At 44.1% G+C, this 23,612-nt stretch overlaps 1 protein-coding gene across 2 annotated transcripts; it reads right to left on the reverse strand.

Moving 5' to 3' along the window:
* Nucleotides 1–835: 835 nt before the first annotated feature.
* Nucleotides 836–21,871, reverse strand: LOC136773223 (fez family zinc finger protein erm-like). Of its 2 annotated transcripts, none has more exons than XM_066726713.1 (2): nucleotides 21,140–21,871; nucleotides 836–3,780 (listed from the first exon to the last, which is right to left on the reverse strand). In XM_066726713.1, the coding sequence occupies exon 2, from the start codon at nucleotides 3,771–3,773 to the stop codon at nucleotides 2,652–2,654; it is 1,122 nt and encodes a 373-aa protein (XP_066582810.1). In that variant the 5' UTR covers nucleotides 3,774–3,780; nucleotides 21,140–21,871; the 3' UTR covers nucleotides 836–2,651. The 2 variants fall into 2 exon arrangements, with proteins under 2 accessions (XP_066582810.1, XP_066582811.1); XM_066726714.1 differs by lacking the exon at nucleotides 21,140–21,871 and adding an exon at nucleotides 6,479–6,559.
* Between the last annotated feature and the right edge of the window lie 1,741 nt (nucleotides 21,872–23,612).

Consider the following 23,612-nt stretch of genomic DNA (forward strand, 5'->3'; position numbering starts at 1 on the left):
TCTTTCAACAATCTCATTAATTGTTGTAGAATAAAATGTATTAAGTTATTCATAATAAGCAATGTTGTTAGCGTTGAGCAACGTTTGACAGTGTCTCGATAAATGTAAAAATAGACATATATCGGTAAAAAACACGTTTTAAAGGTCGGAGGGTGAATTTCCATGAAAGCATATTGAAGAGGTGAGACTGTAGCGTGCAGGGCGCCATTTGATAAGAGTTTCTAGGGTGAGTCTATCAGGGTTCGGATGAGCTCGGATTTAATGGATGGAGGACAGATCTCCCAGATACATCAGAAGGCTTGCTCGATATCTCTAACGAACATCAGAACAGAAGCACGTCATTCTCTCTGTGACCCCTCCGGTTCTTCCACCTGCAGCTCTCTATTTATCTATCACTCTTCCTCCATCTCCCTTTCTACCATTTCTCTCTGGATTTAATTTCACGTACGAATCAAAACTCCCACGTCAATAATCTATGAATAAAATGAAAAATTCCAATGTTCCGGTAAACATCGTTCACCATTTTTTAAGAATAACAGCTTTATGTGGCTAAAAATAAGTTCTTCGCACTAGGGGACAAAACTGATACATCGATCGTGTAATGTAATATCAGATTAGGGAAGACGCCAAGTTCCAACGTTGCAAAAAGATTGAGATCGAGCTGGAACAGGTGATATGTCCGATAGATAAAAGCACCGCTCCAATATTCTTCCAGCGCCTACAAACCCGAGGCCTTTTCTTCGACCTAAAAAGGATTGCAGGAAATCCAAAGGGCTGAAAACATTGACCAAATTCTTGTCATCGATGAATTTATTGCATTGGTTCGACTCATATTTACAATAGGTGACACATACATATGCATTTTTATCTACTACTCTATCGATTATCTTTTAACATTACTTTTGCATCGTTTGTCTGTAACGCTTAAATCCCGCCCGAACGTCTAATCGAGAATTTGGAGGATGATCGAGTCCAACGTTCAATAAAAAAGACTCGCAATTAGTTTACACGATAATAATAATAATTTTTGCTCTCTAAAATCGGGAGACGTAAATAAAAATGCATAAATAGATCGTTACTCTCGACACAATAATAATAATAATAATCATAATAGTAATTTTCTATTGCAAAGCTGACAATGATCTTAATCACAATGGCCATGTTTTTCGCGATGTAACTATATAATAATTACAACAATAATGACAATGACCAACATTTCATTCGCTATCTACGATTTGCTTAAAGCTACTATCACACCGATTTATACATTTGCCTAAAGTTATATATATATATATATATATATATATATATATATATATGCGAAAATTTTTCGTGCACGAAGAAATTCTCGTCCCTTTTCCGTTTCCCCGTGGAAGCAAAAAAAATGTTTCGGGTTTCTGTTCTTTTTGGTTACTTGAATGGACGCGCCATATAATAATCATACCTTCGAGGTTTTAATTACAATTCTTCCTCAATCTCTGTGACTCCCTCTTTTGCGTGTATTTAGCGCATACGAAGCGGTTACCGTGCACATACAAATATTTACAAAATATTTACAGATAAATTAATTTTTCGCCACTTCAAATCGATGGACTGACCAATCTCCTAAAACAGGAGAGACGTAAGGATTATCCCTGTTTACGAGTTTAGCATACACAATTTATTCACACTGTTTCTCGTGCATAATAATCGGAGCAGCAGGTCACACCTGCTCCTTCCGAATTCATCGCGTCCGGTGTTGATTGAAGGGAACGCATTGCCCGCTGTTGCTTTGTATCTCTGTTTTTATCTCTTTTCCAACTCGCCCTCTATCCTAGAGAATATGTCGTAGCAAACTGAAAGAAGGTCGATGAACCCTTGGAAGATTCGAGAGAGTTGCTTTGCGATACAAAACTGGAAAAAATGAGAGGTTTGCTGCATGGTTTCTTGGGTTGTCGGATAAATTCGTGAGAGCCGAACGATCGATTTGCGCCAATAGGGAACATATAGGTAAGATGTCCGAGAGTACGGTGAGAAACGGGGGAGTGAGAGAAAAGAAGAGAGAAGCAAAGGGAAGAAGGGCTAGAGAGTAGTAATGCTCTCTCGACTCTCCGGGAGTCGCGGCGAAATAATCCAAAGCAGGTGTGCGCCTTCCCACTGGAATTGCGCACTTGAACAGGTTTGGAAAGAGACGAGACGCTCGGAACACAATGTATGGCTCGCCTTTGGCTCGAATCCACGATTTAATACGTGTGCCATGGCCTGTATACACCATGCAAGGACTTACACACATTTGTCCCGAGTTCAACGTAAGCCCACGAGGTTCAACAGTTCTCCAAGCACACAACCCCCACTGTCGAATTAATGACGACGCGGGCGCTCGATGGATATTCAATAAAGTTCACGTGGATTGATGGGAGAAGGAAGCCCTTTACGAGCCTCTGTTATCCAATCTCGTTTGCCTACATGAGGTAGTTTCGCACTTTCGATCGAGCGAAAATGGCACGAATCCCGAGTAAAGCTAATTGCAAGGACTTTGTAATACTGAAGAGACACTGGTAGCTTCACTCCGAGTGACCGAGCAGATCCGATCGGGCGTTGTCGGTGAAGCAAACCGATCCAAGGATAAGGGGATACTGAGTCTTTCGGGAAAAAGCGATGTTTTCCACTTGTCACATTTTGCCGAGATAGCCGGCGGAGCCCGGAGGCGGCAGGAGGAAGGGACTGACGAAAGAATGGCCACTGGGACCGTGGTGAACCGACGTGTATCCGGTTTGCTGGTTGTGACCCTGACCGGAAGTGCCCAAGCCACCCAGGATCGGTGACGTTGAGTCGTGCAACTTCCGCATGTGTTTCTTCAGGTCAAAGTTCCTGCAGAATCCTTTCCCGCAGATCTTGCAGGAGAACGGCTTCTTGTCGTTGTGCGTGTGCATGTGAAAAGTCAGATTGTAGATCTGGTGGAAAGCCTTGTTGCAGATGTTGCATTTGAAGGCCTTCACGCCACTGTGGGTCAGCCTATGGTTTTTGTAGTTGCCCTTTTGGTGAAATCCTTTACCACAGACGTCGCAAACGAACGGTTTGTAATTGGCGTGGATGCGCGTGTGCGTGTTCAGGGTCGAACTCCTGTTGAAGGCCTTGCCACAGATCTGGCACTTGTGTGGTTTCTCCGCTGTGTGGATGATCTTGTGCCTGCAGAGGGTGCTAGCCTGGCGGAAACCTTTGCCGCAGATTTTGCAGACGAACGGTCTTGCTCCGGTGTGCACCGGCATGTGTCTCGTAAGATTGTAGTGGGCGTTGAAGACCTTGCCGCATTCCGGACAAGTGAAAGTCTTCTGCTTATTGGTGGGCAGCTCGGACCTCGGAGCTGGGCTCTTCTTGCTGCGCGGAGTCTCGCCCTCGGAGATGCTGCTCAAGGTCAGACGTGGGGACGTTTCTTGGAAGACGCTGGGGGGCGGTGGACTCTGCGCGAGCGACGTCGGAGTGGTAGGCGGTGGCCCGGGGAAGGCTCGCAGAAGTGGGCTGGGATGGTAGTAGAGCAGCGGGTAGTGCTGCAGGAGATTCTGTTGCCTCAAGGTCGGCACGTACTTCTTGAAGGCCGACTCGAGGTGCGCCGAATAGCTGAGCGACGGAATGCTCGCTGGTTGCTGCTGCACGATCGTCGTCGACTGTGGATTGCTCGGCTCGCTCAGTCTCTTATCCGGCTCCATTATCTTCGCGATGGAGAAGGTCAAGTTGCGACAGGGGGTAGTCGGAGTCTCGGTCGCCATGGCGCTGCCCGTGGAGAACGGTTGCATGGTAGGCCTGCAAAATAAACACTGCAGGTCAGTCGTATTCCCTACTAGCGACTCCTGCTCGCAGTTTCAGAACTCAGCGTGGGAAGGGATTTTGCGGAGACCCCTCCCTTCGCATGACTACGCCCACAATCTACAGACCCGAACCTTTAAACCGTTCACATATATCTCTTTCGATCTAAGGTTACATTGCTGGTTTTCCGAAACAAACCATTGATATCTGTATACTTCTTTGAAATAATTTCACGTTTCGTGCGATTAATCGTATTGTCATTGTCAAGGGACAAGACTCTCGATAGATCTGCCGGATACGGTCAGCGAGCAATTCACGACGGCCTGTTTGGTCGCTTTGGCTGCGGCGGGGAAAGTATGGTAACGCATTCGTGGTACGTAGATTCGATCCCTCGCACACTAGCTCGTCAAACGAGGCCCACATGTGAGCCAACGTTTCTAAATAGTCTTGATAGTATACGTCCACTCAATGAGATGTCGCAGAGACAGAGATAAAGAACGTCACATGTATTTAAGTATAGGGGCTAATATTGAACCAATGGAGCGTAGCGCGAGCCTTTCGCCCTTGATTTCCAAATGAAACGCTTGGGAAGGGGTCGAGTCGAGTACATTTTCTCGAGGAAAACGCAAAGTTTCTTTTCAAGTATACAGCGATAAGGTATAATCTGCGCGAGAGGCAGGGGGCGTGGGTTGTGGTTCGGATGAGAATAAGGGCAGAGTTTTGTAGATGCACAGGGTGGGTGAGTCGTTAAATATGTAGAACGTGGGAAAGGGGTGGGCATGAATGGTAAGGCTGAATGAGATGCGAAATGGTCAGCACAGCTGAAGAGCAAGCTTCCCCGAGGTATCGCGGAAGGAAAGTTTGCACGACGAAAAGTAGAAATGTTTGCTCCACGTAATGGCGTTATGTTTGGACTTGGAATGACGGTTGGAATTGGATGGGACTTGGCTGCTGATGTTGGCCATGAAATACCCAGCGTTAGGCGAAAGATACCGACCGACTTGACAATTTATGAAAGGTCTCGAGAGTGGACCAGAGAAAAATCGTTTCCACCAGTGGCTACTATCGTTCGTGTACTTGGAATGCGAGAAGGGTATAGGAATTGTTTGAAATAGTAAAGAGCAGTGCGAAGGGAAAAGAGCAAAGGGTTTATGCCGAAGGGAAGGGGGTAAAATGAGAAAGAGAATGTAGGAGCAAAGGAGGATGAATGTCATGTGAAGCAAGTAGAAAGTGTATGTTCGAAAAAGAGCGAAGCTATATATATATATATATATATATATATATATAGTTGATAGTATTGGGGCGAAAAACGACGCGACTTGGCCGGCTGGTAAGAAGCCCCGCCCATCACGGTTGCCGTTGCTGGCAGCTTTCAATTGTCCCGGAGCTGAAGGCAGCCGTAATAATCGGGGGATGATGAGAGGAAAAGCAAGCCCTGCTGGGAAGCGAGTCTCTTGCGAGGAGGCAAGAGGGTGAGGTAGAACGACACGAGGGGAGGGATGATAAGAGAGAGAGAGGGAGAGAGCTTTCTCGCGCACCCGACAACGCCCCTGTGAAAAGCCCTATGACCTATAGAGAGGCCTATGGCGAGTTGGCGTCGCGTTCAACTCGACGCTAGCGCCGCAACGGCGCAACTGCCGACAGATTTAACAAAGGATATATATGGGGTGTTTCCCAACTAGCCTGAAAATCGACACATTTGAAAATTAGCGTAAAATTTTTGCCATACACGCATGTAGCAATATTTCTTACTCTCACTCCGTCAATTGTTCTATCTGCAAGAAACCCGTAATCCTTCTTCGATCCTTATTATATAGTACCAATCTACTTCTCTTCTCTGTCTTTTTTCATTTTTGATAGTATTCTTCTCCCTTCTGCATACATCATCTCTATCTAATGTTAACTCAACGACGTGCAAATATAATCTCTTCTCTCTTTATCCTTCTTAATGTTTAGCTATTAGTTTCTTCCAACTCTCGGTAAACATCTCACCTGTTTTCAATCATCAGTCGCTCCTTTTTTATCCGTCCATTTTGCGAAAGAGTAATAAGAGACGCGTCTATAAAGCCAACAGATATTCCCGTGGACCAGGCATTGTCACACAGCGGTTAACCAGCAACTGAGCCAATCAGTTCCCCGCCTGCATCGAGTAATTCCACCAATTTATCTCATTCCAGTCGAAAATATGGCCGATGCACGTCGAGGGCACATTTTGCTTTTTTAACTCTGTCCCGTACTGGTCCACGATACTCTAGGTCATTCACGAGAAATTTCTACGGGTCGACGTTATTGCCCGATCGCTCCGATCCACTTTCGAAAATGTTCGATCGTGCAGAGAGCGCATGCACGTAATTTCGCGAAGTGAAAAAAAAACACCTTAGTTAATCGAAGCTTGTTCCGAGCGCAGGGAAGTTGGAACGACTGAAAATTGACGGTCGATGATTGAAATTGGATCTGGCTTCCGTGACCCGGTCGATAATGAGACAACCCCTTCGCCAATTCTCGCAGTTTTTGGCGTTAAATGGGCAAAGTTTACCGATGTAGTTACGTTTTGGTCGAACGAATCCAATCAGCTCCTAGTAAACTATTAGCGACGATGGGCGGATAGCAGCAACTTAAAGAAACTCAAAGGTGCTTCGAGCAACTTGAAATGGCTTTGCAAATTTACTCGCTTCGTTGTCAGCCCACTAATTACCTTCTTCCGCTTAGCTATTGATAACCAACACTTCATTATTTCAAACAGATCCCTCTCGATCGATTAGAAACGGTTACAGAGTACAATTATCGAGACGACCTGTAGAATCGTGTCTCGCCGTAAATTAGTGCCGAGGAGTCAATGTGTTTGAAAAGGAATTTAAGCGTTGGCAGAGTTGCCGGCAAAGTAACGAGATTAACAAATAGCTTTACAGCTGTTTCGGACTGGATGAAAATGTCGTAGGGTCATAGATAATCGAGACTGCAGAGAATAGAGTGGGCAGAGGAAAGCCCGAATGCATAATCGATAGACAAGTGGATAGAACGATTGACCTCGAAAGCGGCAGCGTGAGTAATTTGAATCAACGGGCCCCTTGTATGAACATTCCAAAGTAAGAGGGCAAAAGTGGGCGGAGGATAGGGAGGAGCGCGGTAGAGGGAGGAAGGTGGAAAGGGGTGGGAGTGTGGTGTACAGGGTGGTTTCGCGTGTACAGGTCGCATCAATCAACCTTCCCTTTCGCGAGTATACCTGTTCACGATGGTTTCGGACGCCCATCGCTCTTCTCCCTTAAGTGGCGATAAGGACATAAGGCGCGCCAAGGAAATTCCTCTCTTAACTTTTATGTTGTACGAATTGCAGTCGCGTCCAGATAAATTTTAATACGCCGCCGCCGCCGCCACCGTTGCATCGTACCGCCACGATTGATGGTGGCTCCAACAATTCTTTTTCCTTCTCTCTCTCTCTCTCTCTCTCGCGCTTTACCATTATATGCAGCGGGTCGAAGCTTGCTTCTGGATTAATCGTAAATCAAGTGGTAAGGAGAAAAGCGAATAAGAGAGTTGCGCTTGTGTTGGTCATAACTTATATCGTAGGCGTCGCCTGCCTGCGGCTTTGCTCGCTGCTTCTGCTGGGAGCCTCGATTCGCGCCTATTAGGCCACCCCGTTATTGTCCAATCCGTGTCGTTGGGCCTTTCGTGATTTGCCGCGTAAACGGTTGACGTATAATTAGCATTTGGGGTAAGGAAAGCTTACTGAGGATGACAGCAAGCACAATACACACCCCCGGTGGTTATCCTCTGTCCCATATCTCGGCCATGAGCCACCCCTCGTATCCCGCTACGCCGACAGCGTCAACTAAGCCGATTCAAAATTAGCCCCGATCACCCTTTCTTACACCCTTCTCTATTCGACCAGTTTAAAAATACAAACACCTTTCGACTAATATCAAATCTATTTAAAACCTATGACCTATACCTATATATATATATATATATATATATATATATATATATATCTACTTCCTTATCCATATAAATAAAGCAGATATTGAAAAACTTGATGGAAACTTTATTCTTTTTTACGAATGACGAATCAACGAACGTCTTCCTTTTAACGCCAGATATTATATTGTTTCTGCTCCTCCAGTCACAAATGATATGCGTCCTTATGCACTCTGAGAAAAAGCACAGACTATATTGACTCTCGGGTCCCTCGTTCGAGAAGATCGATGTAGACGGCGATCTCAAATTAATTGAAGAGTGAGCCGAGGTGGAAGTGCTGGAGAGTAGACATGGAATAAATTGCGAGTCGACCTCGTAGTATCAGGATAGTTATTGTGTTATTTCGTGCTGTAACTTTTGGATTCAACATCTCCGGCTTTTCTGAACCTTTTATAGAGAAATCGAACTTTACTTCAGCAATAGCCATAATTCTAAAATGGAGAAAATTTAATAATCCGTTGGTCAGCATTGGAAGATTCGTATCGTTTAATTCTCGACGGCAGGATTTAACATAGTTCGTGTATCGTGCAATGGTGCAGTGTACATCCCCAAAGTTCTTCCACCAGAGTAAAAGATCACGGGAGAGAAAGAGAGGGGGAGAAACTGGTCATTGAGAATGAAGAGTAAGCAAAAATAATAGACGTTGGATATGGAATGAGAAAAGCAAATCGTTGATCGATAGTGGCATGAATTCTGGTGCGCACGAGCGTGACTCTTGAGGCGCACATATGAGCAAAGCTTGAGGAGAGATTTTAAGAGAGGGTGTGGTGGGGGTGGGGTAAATTTTAAATAGATAAAGGAAAACCAAATGAAAGAGAGAAGTGGAGAGGGAGTAAAGCAAGAGAGAGGAGGAGAGAAATAATGAAAGAGTTGAAAAAATAGAGCTGGTACCACCACGTGAGTGGTTGTATGAACAGGAGCAGCTTTGCAAAATGGCAGCGGGTCCCGCTGGGCTCGATATATCTCGAATTCAGCGAGTTGGGCGTTATGGCTCAAGTTGGCGGGGGGTTCACAGCTGCGCAGTCCGCGGGGGTCTACGGCGAGCTCACCCCCAGCAGTAGCAGCAGCAGCCGGGCCACCTCGTTATCACCGATTCTCTCTTTTTCGCTTCCACTTTTAACCAACCCCTGTACAGCGAGGCATGCGCCATAGTCCGTTAACCTACGATCGAGCAGAGCCTTCTATTCCTCGCTGCTTTTCTCTCCACTTCGTCCCTCGTTTCCTTATATATTCCTCTTCAAATAACCCGACACACATTGCACATGTATATAGAAATAAATCCAGAATCAATAATTTTTCTCTTACAATTTTCGTCCCAAGAGAGAAACTAGACTGTGTGACTCCTCGTTTGTTTATTCCTCCTCCTCTCAATAATGCATTTTTTGGTTCGTGAATGCGCGCATTGAAGAAACGATCAAAACGATTCCGACCTCCATAGTTGTCGGACAAACGCACACACACGTCGCGTCACGTGCGTATCGCGACATTGTACGTGTTCATTTTGCATTTTCGGTATAGTCGCACAATAACGGGTAACACGAGACCACCAGGGCTTCGTTAGGGATAATGACGATCTCTGGCGGCGATCATAATAGTTTCGCGAAATAATGATCGGGATAAAAGTCAGGAAAACAATTGTACAGCCATTGTCACTTTGCGATCCATTCAGCCGCGCCCCACTGGCTACCCAGTCCACGATGCTTTCATTCGAGATATACCCCAAAAGCGATTCGCCAAAGCTTCCCACAAAACGTCGAATAAAGAGATCAACGCCGGCACCAAAATTAGCAGATTAGTCCTGCCTCCTTTCACCACATTGCGAAGTCTTCCTTTTTTCAACCGAGAACAATTATCGTAAATGAGATATCTTCTAATGGATTGAAAAACTAACGTTGAAAATGAATTTTCCATGAAATGGTTAAAAAAATTAATGGAATCGGAGGTTTCTTACGCAATTATTACGTTGGTTTATACACCGAGCGAACTTTGGTTGAAAACCTAGCTCGAAGACAATTTAAACCGCTGAATGAACAGGAGCGTTACTGAGGTACGGTGTACGGTGTTCCTTATAGTGGAGTTTAGTCGTGGGGAACCACTGTAGGATAGACAATGAGCAGGACAAAAGGGGTTCGAGCAGGGCACCGTAAGCTGCTTCCGCTCTGACTATTCACTCCCGCCAGTTGGCGATTCTCTATCGGAGAAAGACTCAAACTCGATATCACCGGAAGTCTCGCGTGCCATTTGCCTCCTCCACGCGTCTTTAAGAATCAACGTGGGATCAATAGGGGCGCGTGCCCTCGATCGCAAGATCGAAATACAACGCTTCTCGTGTAATACAATCTAAATTCTTCTGGATATTCTTCCAATACCATGTTACTCCTCGGTGCATGCAGATAACTGTTTGGATCTTACGGTTTCGGAATATCGGACTCGCATAAGCAATGTAATTAGTGATTTAATTTGGCAAGCGCAGCTGCTACTTCCGCAGGGGACCTTGAAATTCCAGCTCCTCGGGGAAGCTTTTTATTTCAATTGGGTGTAAGCGCAAAGAGAACCAGCTAAGAAATGCAGCAAAGATGCGAGATCCATTCTGCACACGCGGCCAACCTTCGTTTCCGCACTATAGCTATATTCTCCGGCAATCTCGATTTTGAAGGAATAATGGACCAAACTCGACACCACACATGGGAGGCTTGAAAATGCAGAGGGGGCGGCACCGGAAGTCTCGCGTGCCATTTGCCTCACATACGATATACTTATTCGTGTCTTGGAGAATCACGGGGGGAACAATGAACGCGAGTCCTTTACCCCCTTGAGTGGCGCGTGCCCGGCTGTCTTCGAACCAGACGTAACCTTGCTCACAGCCTCCTTCTCCTCCTCCACTTATAGTATATACGTATATATACATGCATATATAGCACAGCATATAGATATACCCCACCTCCTGCTTCACCTTCCCCTCCAGAACCCTTCACAATTAATCCAAACAAAATTCTGCGCCTTTTCTTTGCGTTCTCTCCCTCTCAGCTTTCAACTTTTTTACATTCCTCGCAATATAAATATTCTTTACCGTTAACAACCCATTTTACAATTATTTTAGGCACGACGTACGGTTTTCTAATCATATTCGTTTAAATGCCTTCGTGATCGTAAAATCTCACGGAATCTCGAAGAGAACGTGTTATGCACGGTAAAAAGGAATAATATTGTAAGGCGCGAGGTTATGAATAGCCCGATGGGAATTCCGTTCCGGCTATTGGTTTCTTATCGGATATCAGTTATGTGCTCGATTTGGGGTGCGTGCAGCCTATTACATCCGCGATCTATTGATAAGCACGTCAAATCCGCCAGCGACACACTACTCCGGCAAGCACCAAAGTACCGAGCAGCAGCAGCAGCAGTAGCTACCATACCTTCCTGGCAAACTCGAATCGATCACGAACGCCTTATTCCAAGATTGAAGTGGCCCGATTCAAGCTGTCGCTCCACGCGTCTTATACACGCACAAATAATTTCACTTTATTCTCCGCTAAGCGAGACTGCGATTGTATTCGCTCGATCAATATCGCCATTTATCTCGATAAATAAATAATGCTTTCCTTAGACATTTCACTTTAATCTATTAGTTCTTCGTGTATTATACGATTTATATATATTAATCACAGTTTATTGGCTATAAACGTGTAAAAGGGATAATTAATTATAAGCTCTATCAATGCAATATTTCGTTCATTGGGGATTTGAAGGGACGCGAGCAGACATATACAACTATTTATACTGCATAATCCCAGCGTCGCTGTGAAATAGCAAGTATCCGAGCGAATCAGGGGTGAAGCGTCGGAAAGAACTGGTCGGACGACTGCCATCTGCCTCCCCCAAGTCCCTCGGGACTCTCCTTGCCTCTTGGAGGCAGACAGCTCGTAGGTTTCGCGAGTGGCTTGGACGGCTGAATGCCTACAGCCGTTTTCTTCCTGCTATTTCATTTCATTTGCTCTTTCTCTTTCACCGTCTCCCCACTTTCACCTTCTATAGACTATAGCTCGCCGCGCGGTTGCATGCCCCTTCCTCGTTCTCCCTCTCACCGTGAGATTTCCTCTTCTCGCTCGGAAAATTGCGAGACTTCCGGGGGGGGGGGGGGGGGGGGTAGCCTGATTTTTGTTTTGCTTTTTCAGCCTCGCTTCTCGTACGAATGCTTGTAAATCGGTGTCAAGCGTCGGAGCGAGTGGGCTCGAGACGTAAAAAGGCCTCGTATGCCACGTACGTAGAGCCACTCCCCCAATTTGCTCCCGAATGAAGGCAGCTGGCGTGTTTCGTGAATTCCATTTGAATAATTCGCTGGTCGCGTGCCTCGGCAGCGAGCTGCCTCTGCTGACCTCTCTCCCTCTCGTTGGTCCAGGTATCCATAAGCACACGTGGCCGGATGTGCATACGCGTACATCCCGAATATTTCCGGCCAAGCCGTATATATCAACGTCTCACCTTCGCATCGATTTTTTACCCTGCAGCCAAGTCACGATATCTCGTCCGTTTCTTTCGACCTAAACGAATATCTATCGAGTGTCTCTCGACGATAAATTTTTTAATAACGATATACCAACCTCCAAAAATGGTTTGGATCATTTAAAAGAGACGCGTCTCGTTTTAGGTGGCTATAAATCGCATTAGCAGCGATAAAAACTCTGTAAGGACTAAATCCAGTTGGTTTTGTCAATGAGACTCAAATTGAATTTGAAACGGGATTTGAGAGGGAGATGAAATAAAGTTTTGTCGATGGTAGTAGCAGCAGCAGCAGCAGCAGCAGCGCAGTGGTAGTAGTAATAGTGATAGGGCGCTAGAAAGGGAGTTTGACGTAATCAAAGTGACCACTCGACAATTTATACGATAAACGAACAAGGGCACCGAAGAAGTGGGATGGAGGTGAGAAGTTTATTTAAGACCAAATCATCCTGCGTCGATTAAGGCGGATGATAGGCTTCTGCCGGGGTAGAAGTCTCCACCCTAAGGGGTGGTACATGTTATTGCTTGTATTGTGGCGAGACCCTCGATCGTAGCCAACGCCAGGGGTTGCTTTTACCCGGTGAGTAACTCCCTGAGAGACTCGCAACTTCTCCCGTACCCTTAAACCAGTGCTGAGAATTCCCGCGATTGTACATACTATATATATATATATATATATATATAGCGCAAGCTGTTTGTCGGCCAATATATACGACTAAACGCTCCCAAACTCACCATTAAGTAAGCTCGCTTCCTTCAACAACCTTCTTCAGATTCATTAAAAATTCCATACTTTCAAAGTATATAATTCACAAAAAAGCATTAATTAAATCATTATATGCAAGGCGTATAACGATGCAAGCTATAATTAGCAGCGACGCCGACTCCTTCACGCTTTGCAAACAAATCTCATCGCGCTAGTCTCGATCTAGAAAAGATCTGTAATCTGATACTGAAGGATATAATTTACGAGATGAGAGACGGAGAAAGAGTAATAAATCCGCGCGTGGTTATGGTATTTTCATAATTCGGTAGGATTTACGTTTATTACGGTGTCGCGATGTTATCGGTGAGAGGAGTGGGGAAAGGTGGTGCGATAAAAGGTAAGGAGCAGCATAAATTTTGGCCGAGCAGACTGGTATTCCACTTGACACCTTTCCGGCAGGTCCGCCAGGCATCGAAGTCTCTTTGGGCCTTTTGGTCGCCCCCCCCCCCCCTCTCTCTCTCTCTCTCTCTCTCTCTCTCTCTCTATCTGTCTGTCTGTCTGTCTGTCCGTCCCTTTTTTCCCACTGTCTTTCACCTCCTCCCTTTGGCATTAATTATCCAACTCGCGCTCCGTGTTGCGCGTAATTGCGGATGCGCGCGCGCGCCCGCGCACACACACTCAATATCGCATCATATCAATCTTGTTAAGTGAGCAATGCATATGCTCGCTGCTCGGAAGGTCCGGACGAGAGTATTTCAGGGTGGGAGAGAGAAAGCGGGGGTGTAGAATAGCCAGCAGGCATCGTTCTTTTCATGCATATGCATAAACACCGGCCGGATATAGCCACCTGCCCTTCACGACCACCTTTATACCATCTCTTCCATCATGTGTGGAGGACTCTTTAAACTTAAACGGGAATAGCGAGAGAGGGAGAGTACATGAATTTTCAGCACCTCTTCCCAACTGGGAAACTTTTACACGCAGCTATACGAATCCTGCGATGTATCTTCCCCGATGAGTTCCATGCTCCTAGCCTTCGCGGATATACTGAGACGCTATGGATACATACAGGAAGAATGGATGGAATAAGGAAGGGAGAGATTGGCGATTTTAGCCAGTACCAAGAGTGGCTCGTTAGTCCCGGTGGCCCAGGATATGAAAACCTCTTTGGAGTTTTGAAAAGCACTCGGCTCCTGAGCAGTCAATCTTATCTGATGCCAAGAGCTGATTGATATCTCGATATAGCTCGAGGGTGGTTCGAGTCTCATCCGCTATAAACCATCCCCATCGGCTTTATGAGCTGCGCAGTGGGCGGAAGAGGGTGGCACTGAACGTTTAGTGGCTCCGAGGTAGGTACACATTTAATCATAATCTAATATTTAAAAGGTAATTTCACGGCCTGTTTACCTCGTGCGATCATCCCGCTCTCTCGCCACTTTTAACCACCCCTCTCCACCCTCCGTTGCTGCTACGCTCAAATACGGGAATCGTATTTTTTCATATGCTGCCACTTCCGGTAATTCTATGCTCGCTAATAAAAAAAGCGTCGAGTTGTAACGTCAAAAAACCAACGAATCTCGATTCCCATTGCGAGAATTTTTTCCTAAACGTTTTGGTTGTTTTATTTGAGAAATGTGCGCGCAGCTTTTATTTCGTTTCAGTTTTTATGGTAGTACTTTTTTTCTAGAGACGTTTAACGGATGTTTCGGAGTTTCGGGTGGATTTTGCATATTCAGTTATTCGGTTGGTAGGCGGAATTAGGCTTTGTGCCAGGAGAGGCCAGGAGCGATAGATAAAATGTCCACGTGGCTCAGTAATGAAAAAGTTAATGTATTCGTTTAAGGCTCGTAAACAAGCCGGGCATTGTTATTATCGCGGGCAGGCCAATGCGATTAATCGTCTGCCGTTGATTCATTCCGCTTAATTTATACGTAAATTATACCTGGTCGCCCTTTCAGTGCCCATAGTGAATAAGTATGAACTTCCGGCGTAACTGTACCTCTCGCTCCTGTACGCCCACCTGACCAAATTCAAAACTGTTCTCATACACCACCTATGCAGAGTAGGGCGAGAATATGCAAAACATGCATTTATTCCTCGCTCCAAATTTCCAAAAATCAAATAAATCCAACTTCAATGAATTCCGTTTGTTTGGCTCTGAAACATTTGCACAGCTCAATACACTTTCTGACTTTATACTCTTTTCTATCTCTTGTCTATCTTCTTGCGAAGCAATAACTTCAACAATCAACTACATCAAGTTGGAATATTCGCAGCTGTAAATCAATTACTAGATTGCAATAATAATCATCGTGTGTCGTCTGCTTCATCAGAGACTGGCAAATTTTTATTTCACAGATTCAACATGTTTATCGTTTTAATGCATTGGTTGTATTGTAATGGGAGAAGTAAGAGCAAAAATCATTACACAATTTTAGTTTACCAAGTCTTTAAAAACGTGTATAGAAAATCTTCAAAATTAAGGGTAAAAAGGTAATAAAAAATAGAGAATACATCAATTAAAAAATATTTAAACACTTTCAGTAAATAACATAAACGGAATTGGTACAATTTGCGCAAAAGGATCAATAAATCGAAGGAAGAACAGCATCGCAAAAAATAAAAATGCAAAGTGTAAACAGTGTTAGCTAGATCGAAAGAAAGGAAAAGTTGAGAATAGTCTGCACAAAAAACAAAAGAAGAGAAAAAGGAGCCGATAAGCATATCCCTTCTCCTATCTATTTGAGCGTAGTAATTCTTGTAAAAGTGCTATTTAGAATTTGCAATTCTCAACAACAAGGCAGGATTTATTTTCCGATCGAATTAAAGGCAAAGCATCTAATCCGTTGTAAAAACAAATTTTATTCCAATTGGATCCTTCGAGCGCGCGACCGTTCGTGTGTAGGTGTCGATTGATGAGTCGTTAATACCAAAAGTATAGTTAATTAAGTGATCGCGATATATCGAACACGATATGTAATTAGCAATCGTGAGTAAGGCGATAACGCCACCTCATGTTCAATAATTACAGGACTAATAAAAAAAAATCCAGACATGATGGAGTGAAAATCCGCTACGATTAACGGTGTCAGGTGTACCTCGAGTATAATCTTTAATCGCGAGTAATAAATTATAGCAACTCGTCCGATTTGCTCGTAAATAAAGCGATTGATGGTAAATAAATGTACCTACGCTGCAAGTAGGATGAGAGTATGTTATTTTTTGTGAGAAAATTTAATAGACCGTTTTATGATGCAAACTTTGAAGCCGTTTTAATTTAAGCTAAACTGTGCTATATACATCTGATGCTTATTAGTCACGGCGTGTTCAGGGCGCATGCAGCGCTAAAAAGGCAATCGTGTAATACGTCATAATTTTCATGGCGTGACGGCGGGACACTCCCCTTACACTTTTATCATCCGTTTTAGCACGTAGAATCTAAAATTTATTTGTCGTCCCATCTAAATCCCAAAGAAAATCTTTCGTCGTTCATTCATATGGTATATAGGCACAGTCGGAACATTCGTGGGAGTAGAAAAATCGATTAAATATAAATTTTTAAGGCAATGAAAACATTAATTATAATATTGTCGAGCAAAGGGCTTCGCGTTATGCCTCGTGTAACACGATCACAGACTGGATACATGTTATAAGCCACGCACGCGCGTAATTGACGACGTTGAACGCTCGCGAGTTAAGCAGCAGAGGCCGTTAGACTTAATCCATAATTGGATATTCGCCAGTCCTTCTATACATTTAAATTTTTTCCATCTTTTACCTAGCAGCGATGCAGCTATGTTTTGTTGAAGCAAAAATTTATAAGGCGTATCCAAAAGGCATAGGGGGCTTTATACTTTAATAGGATGCTAAAACCTGCCATTTCGTTAATTAAGTTTATTCCGGAAAGGTGAAGAAACGCCAGGCAATTCTCGGCACAAAAATGTCATTGGCCCCGTCACACGGGCTTCGTCACACACTCGCAACTTTTGCCCATATATTTTCACCGTAAAAATGAATTCTCGCTCGGATGCATCTCATTTTACGACGCCGCTCTAATTCCAAACATCTTTAGCGATACCACCGTCCGTATCTACCATCTCCTCATTTATGTTTAAAACCGGATACCTCGCACCTTTCGCTTCGCTCAAAGTCTAGAGCACCTTTGTAAAACAGTACACGAAGAGGGGTATTCAAATATTATTGTCCCGATAGCAATAAAGAACAAAGCAACATATATATATATTTAATATTATCGATCGCTCCTGATTTAATAATAAGCCAAATCACTCGACATAATCGATTTATAGAGCGAGTCGATCAGTCAATTAATTCAGCTCATGCGGGCAGTTATAAGTATCCACGTAAACGACGGTGGCTACGGTGACCCTCGCCCGCCCCAACGCGGGGGTGGCTCTCCACTATAATACGCGGACTCTGTATCCCGCGTGCACCCCAAACGTCCATTAAATCCACTTGAATAAATTTTTGAGAGGACTCGTTACAGCGGAATATCCAACGAAAACATTTTTCCCAATTGTCTCTCTAATTCCCATTCCACTCTTTATAAATGAATCGATAAAATTCAGCGTAAATAATATCTGTCGCCATTACCGAGTAAAAATCTGCAAGATTGCAATACTCTCGTTTGTTAAAAGTCATTATTTCAATTGAAAAATTAGAAATTGGGATTCTTTTACCTATATAAGTCTTGAACTGTTATCGTCTTTTGGAAACGTCGAAATTTCCTATAATTTTTGTAAGCAACAGATATACGATAGTGAATATATAGCATCGGTGAGGGTCAGCAGTCCTGACTAATTTGTTTACCTCTTTATCACGACTGGGGTCGTTTCGCTCTCATAAAGTTTCACGACTACGAATCAACATCAGTGATTCTCATTTCGATAGTATTATAGTTATGCAATAACGTTCGGCTCGATCGTTGACCCGTTTGAAGGTTGGAACAATTAGTAAAAATGCCTTGAAAGAGACTCGGGATGTTTGAGATAATGCCGGTACAATGGTAATTTTTTAAGAAGCAGCTTAGGTCGGGGGTGCGAACAGGTACGTAAGGAGGGTAAGGGGGTTTCTTTACCCCCCCCCCCCCCCTCCCACTAAAAAGCTCTATATCGTAAGCACGCAAGCACGTAGAAGAGCTTCGCGCCAGCCTCGTATTTCTCGCCCTCCAACAAGATACCGACCACGTATTTGACCCCCTGTGTCCTTTGACACGCACGTCGAAACACACACACACACATACTCACATTTTTACCACCAAAACGCGCAGCAGGCAGTTAACATTCAAACCTGTGCCATGACGCGAGAGTACAAACGAGCCTCGTTCGCTTTACACGAAAGCATGCAGGCAAAATTCTAGCGAAACACACGAGAGAAAAGTGTTCTCTCCCATTTTTCAGAGCGAGGGCGGTCTCTGGAAAATGCATACACATGCTTTTTTGGTACACACCTGTACAGGTTTATACTATAGGCTTGTGTTTACTCTGTACCGAGCGGAAGACAATTTTCAGCGCGAGGCACACGAGCAAGAGACTCTTTTCATCCACTAGAACTCATCATGCACGCAGCTAACGCGAAAGGAAGCAGGCAGTACGCTCCTTTTGGCACCAACACCACTCCGGATGCTTGTACAGAAGGTGTATAAGTGAGTTGTGTAAGTGTTGGAGTGTAAGAGCAGCCCCGGTGCAAGCGCCATAACGCTGCAAGTGCTATCTAGCTAACCATCGCTGATACTTGGCCTCGGGCAGGGGCCGAGGGAGTAAAGTAGCAAAGCCGAGGTATCCTCGTGTCACGGAAAACTTAAACACTGCTTTCTCTCCATCCTACATCGACCAACCGTATATACACACACACACACATATATAACTATTACATTATACGTATTAATCGTATGTACTAATTGAACCTACTATTTTTCCAGATCAAATCACCTCGTGCTATTTCAAGTTCGTTTCTTCATTCGTTTCCTATATATAAGGACTTTCGACCTATAATATATTATATATATATATATACTATATATATACGGCACAATAGTTTATTGGGACGAAACGCGGGACTTGGACGGGGGATGAAAAAATTGTTCGTTTCGTTGAACTATATATACCCGCTTCCTCAAATATTAGCGGAGGGCCGCGGGTCCCTTTTGAGTCTGGATCCCCCGAATTTCTATGGTGAATAATCGGAGACAGCTGCCTCGATGCGAAATCAAGTAGCGTAATAATACCCCCGGGCCTAAGCGTGGTAGCATCCTGGCCGGGCGTTGCGCGATGCGGCCAAAGCAATTTTCGATAGAACGGGATAGAGGAATAAAGCGAAAAAATTGAATTTATCGTTAAACAAGAGAAAGGAAATGACGTGCGAGTTAGATGTATTGAGAATTTAATTCTATCATTTTTCATAATTAAGGTGCAGAATAATCAAAGCTGTTGAGTATTGTTTGTCGGACGAGATTGATCAATGAAGCTGTATCGTGGTTCCCATGATCGTAGCTCAACGGGATTGGAGCAATTACTGTCCCCGTTTTAGCACTGGGCTATATATATATATATATATATATATATATATATATATATATATATCGACTAAAGTAACTGCGAGCGTGATACAATATGCTAATGATTCACCGCGCATGATACGAATAGTTTTGGTGTTTCGCTATTATCGGTGGGAGGAGAAAAGGCAGGCTCGAAGGCTCGAAGGCATCGACGACGATGAAACGATACAATGAATAACGTAGGAAGTAGCTCGCTCGAGCGAACAGCTTGAACGAGACCTTATTGGGATATTAATCGTTATACCAGGCGAACGCCCTGTGCCGAGTGTTTGCACGAGGTTTCAAGAGGCTGCAACGCCAAAGCTGCCTTGCAGCGAATGCCTCGTAACCCCCCGCCGCACCCCTTTCGACGACGAAACACTACAGGGCCCTTTCTAAGCCTCCGTCGTCGTCACCACCCCCCTCCGCACCCTTTTTTAGCCAACCCGAGATACGTCAGCTACTCCGAATAATTCGGACACACTTGAGAATACGCCACTTCTTGCCTCGCATCGCCCAATCGTCTTTCCTCAACTCTCTCGCTCTCTCTTCCAATAATATTCCATCCCTCCCCATGCAGCAAATTCCATGTTTGGAAAACACTATTCCGCTCGGCTAATTGTTCGCTAATTTCAAGAGCCACTCTACAGTCGACTGAGAAAACCAATCCCTTCTTCAACCCCTGCAGTTTTTACTTTTCTTTTCCTCTACCATAGAATATACCCCAACGATAACCCCTGATTCGTCAGTGTTTATATATTTGTAGGATATAACGAAAATCCTACCGTTTTTTTTTTGTTTTGATATACTCCATTTTAGAATCTAGTTCAAAATTTATGTTTTTCATTAATTATAGCAATTATTTTCGTTAATTGGGCGATTCCACGTTCGTAACTACTGGTAACAATTTACCATTATAAGAGGTTTTGTTTTTGAAGTACTGGTGCAAAGGGCACTGTCAATAGTTGTGTTTATAAAACAAAGGGGCAGGCCTGTAATTGTTTAGTAATTTCTAGTGGTGCTTGTGTTCCTTGAATGATTTTAGGGTCCGTGCGCACATCTTGCATATGTCGCTTTTTACAGCCGACGCCACGAGTACTCAACGGCAAACGATACGCATGATTCTCACTCTCTCTCTTCTTACTTCACTTTTATTATCCGACTACACAATTCCAGAATACGGTTTCACCCTCTTCTCTCCTGCAATTATTCTTCTCCCTCTCTCTCTCTCTCTTTTATACAAGGATCAGCATCTTCGCTCACCCCCACCACGGAAAATAATTCTATTGGTTTTCATCGTCGGCGATTATAGTATTTCACGCTTTGACGAATAACGGGGAGTTCGTCGCTTTATGCAGTAAAATTGGAGGCGTAATAAAGAGGAGAAAAGCGACGGGCGTTATCATCCATTCGCGTGTGTACAAAGAAACCAAGAATGCCAATCACGTTGATCCGCTTATGGAATCCAGCTAATTACGCCACAGTTCCTTAATCTCGTAACTTTCCCTCCAGATTTTTCAATAAATCCCTGATCGTTCTTTCGCCAATAGTGTCAATATTGGACAATCTCAGCCTGAAAGATTTTTCAAATTGGAATAGATGGTAAAATGAAGATGTATACTTACAATATACGACGATTCCTGATTGCACAATCTGGATAATCACAAGGATGATCCTTCGAAAATCCAAATGAGATATATATATCGCTGGTGAGAGTTCTATTTGGGTAGTAGTTTCTTTCTTCGTTCCTCGAGTGATTTATTGATACAATTACTTGACTATCGAGTGGTCCCCGTCGATTGGATCGGAAAGGACGCGAGAAAGAATTTCTTCTTCGATGAATTCTCAGGATTATTATTAATAAGTTGCTGGGAAACACTCGTGTTTGAAGATTCGCCGGTATCCAACCTTCGGAAGAAGTTCCGAGGTTCTCATCTCTCCCCAAGGAAACGTCAAAAGTAGCCTTCCTTGGCTGATCGCGGCTCAATGATCGATTTACCCGAAGCTTCCGAATATCCTTGAGCCAGACGGATTTCCCGAGCTGCGCTCGGCCAGTGCCTCGTCAGAATCAGCATAATGAACCAGGGAACATCGATGATTCTCCATTATTCATCGTTAACAACGAAACTGACGCGGATGACCAAACTCGAGAAATTCACTCGAAAGGGAGCATTCTCATGACGTCACAATCTAAACTCACTTTTCATCAAAACCTACAATAGCCGCACGGAAACAAAACGCGAATCGTTAATAGATTTTATTGAGGTGGGAAGATCGACGGTGTATAATGAATATTTCGATTGGTCCAAGTTGCACTGTTTTTGCGCGAATGTTGATGATCTCTTCTCGATGATGAGATCAAGGATGATCCGTGGGCCGTATAGGCGCCTTTCGTCGCTGATGATAGTGACGCGTTTGAGTTTGAGGTGGCCACAGTTGAGTCGAGAATAGTCGTGGCTTCCCGAAAAGCAGGAAGGGTGAAGGGAAATGGAGCGATGAAGGTAGCAACAACTCGGAAAGGGCGGAGCTTGGGGCGGAGCATCAAACAGCACGCCTATTTCATTGCTCTACAGCTAGGCTTTACTTGCTCTTTATGCATTTACCATCGTCTTTCTCTCTCTCTTTCACATATACACACACACACACACACACACGGACACATTCTACCACTCTAACCAGCTTGGTCGCTTCTTTCCCCCAGATCCGTTGCTCGTAATATTATAGCACACTCTGGCTTTTGCTTTGCCATAGATCTTCTCGCTTCATCGAAACTCTTTAGCCCAAAAAGAGCGATGTCAGTAACCTTTAAAAAACAAACCTCGTCTCTCAAATTTTACTCTATTCCTTTTTTGCACATATTTTAATTTTCCATGAAACTACCCATAGAGCACCAAATAACTTAAAGACATTTTTTAGGTGTTTTTTAGTCAATTGGATGACTAAAAGACGTCTATAGGACAACTTTTAGTCAAGTGTGTTGTATGGGATAGGTAGTCCATAAAAAAAAACATACATCTATGGATGAATAGTCGTTGTAGCGGTATAAGAACCGATATTATAAAAAATTATTAATTTTTGTTCTCCTCTATTTAAAAATATTATTGAAAACTATTCATATATATGTTAATAAGTAATGCTCGAATATAATGCTACACGTATGAAAGTGCTTGCGGTAAAAGGTGTTTAATAAAGAAATAATGAGATGTATATGAAGAAAAAGAGGATAGCGGCGAGGTGCATTGAAAATAAGAGTAGTGGACGCGAAGGGATGGTATGTATGTAGGGTAGGGAATGCATGCAAGGGGAAGGCGATGGATGGTGGAGGAGAGGGAAGTTTGAAAATTGAGGGGTGGATAAATGGTGTGCGACGAATGAATGAATAGTATGGATTGGGTGGCGACCAATGAGGAGCGGGCAGATTTTCCCCCGAGGGGCGGTGAAAACGCCAATCGAGGGCGGTTTCCAACGGTGGCCGGCCGAGCCATCGAGCTACAGGCTGTGTAGCTTGCATAGGTGCCGCACTTCCGAGAGGCAAAAGCAAAGGAGGCTTTCGATAGCCCTATCTACTCGGCTGATAAAGCCGAGACAAACTCCTGCAACGAGCACGGATCATGCCCAGCAGCAGCTTCCCCGATGGCTGCCACACCTCTGCCTCTGCCTCTGCCTCTTTCCACCCACCGCGGTCTCCTCCACCTTTTCTTTTTCGATCCACTCACTCCCTCCCCCAACCCACCTCCTCCTCCTTTTTTCTTTTCATTTCCCACGCGGCTCGCCGGTCCACTCTCATTCACTTACACCCTCTCGTTGCGACGCCTTTTCTTAGATTAGGCTCGCGTCCCTCTTGCACGTTCTTTGCTCGCTCCACGGATTATACTTTTTGCGCCATCTCGAGACTTAAAGAAAAGACTACTCGTTCGTTCGCACAATCATTTTTTCCTTCAAATACTACCAAACTATGTATATATATATATATATATATATAGTTTACTATATTATTGTACACAGATTATAAATACAGTAGTATTGAAGTTGAACACATATTACGAGTGTGAAAGTTTAGCTATTCGAAACTTTTCTCACACAATGGTACGATCGTGA

Source organism: Prorops nasuta, unplaced genomic scaffold (assembly GCF_024137725.1).
Source record: "Prorops nasuta isolate Cenicafe-Biocafe unplaced genomic scaffold, Cenicafe_Pnas_1.2 PNAS00005, whole genome shotgun sequence".
In the NCBI taxonomy this organism is placed as follows: domain Eukaryota; kingdom Metazoa; phylum Arthropoda; class Insecta; order Hymenoptera; family Bethylidae; genus Prorops; species Prorops nasuta.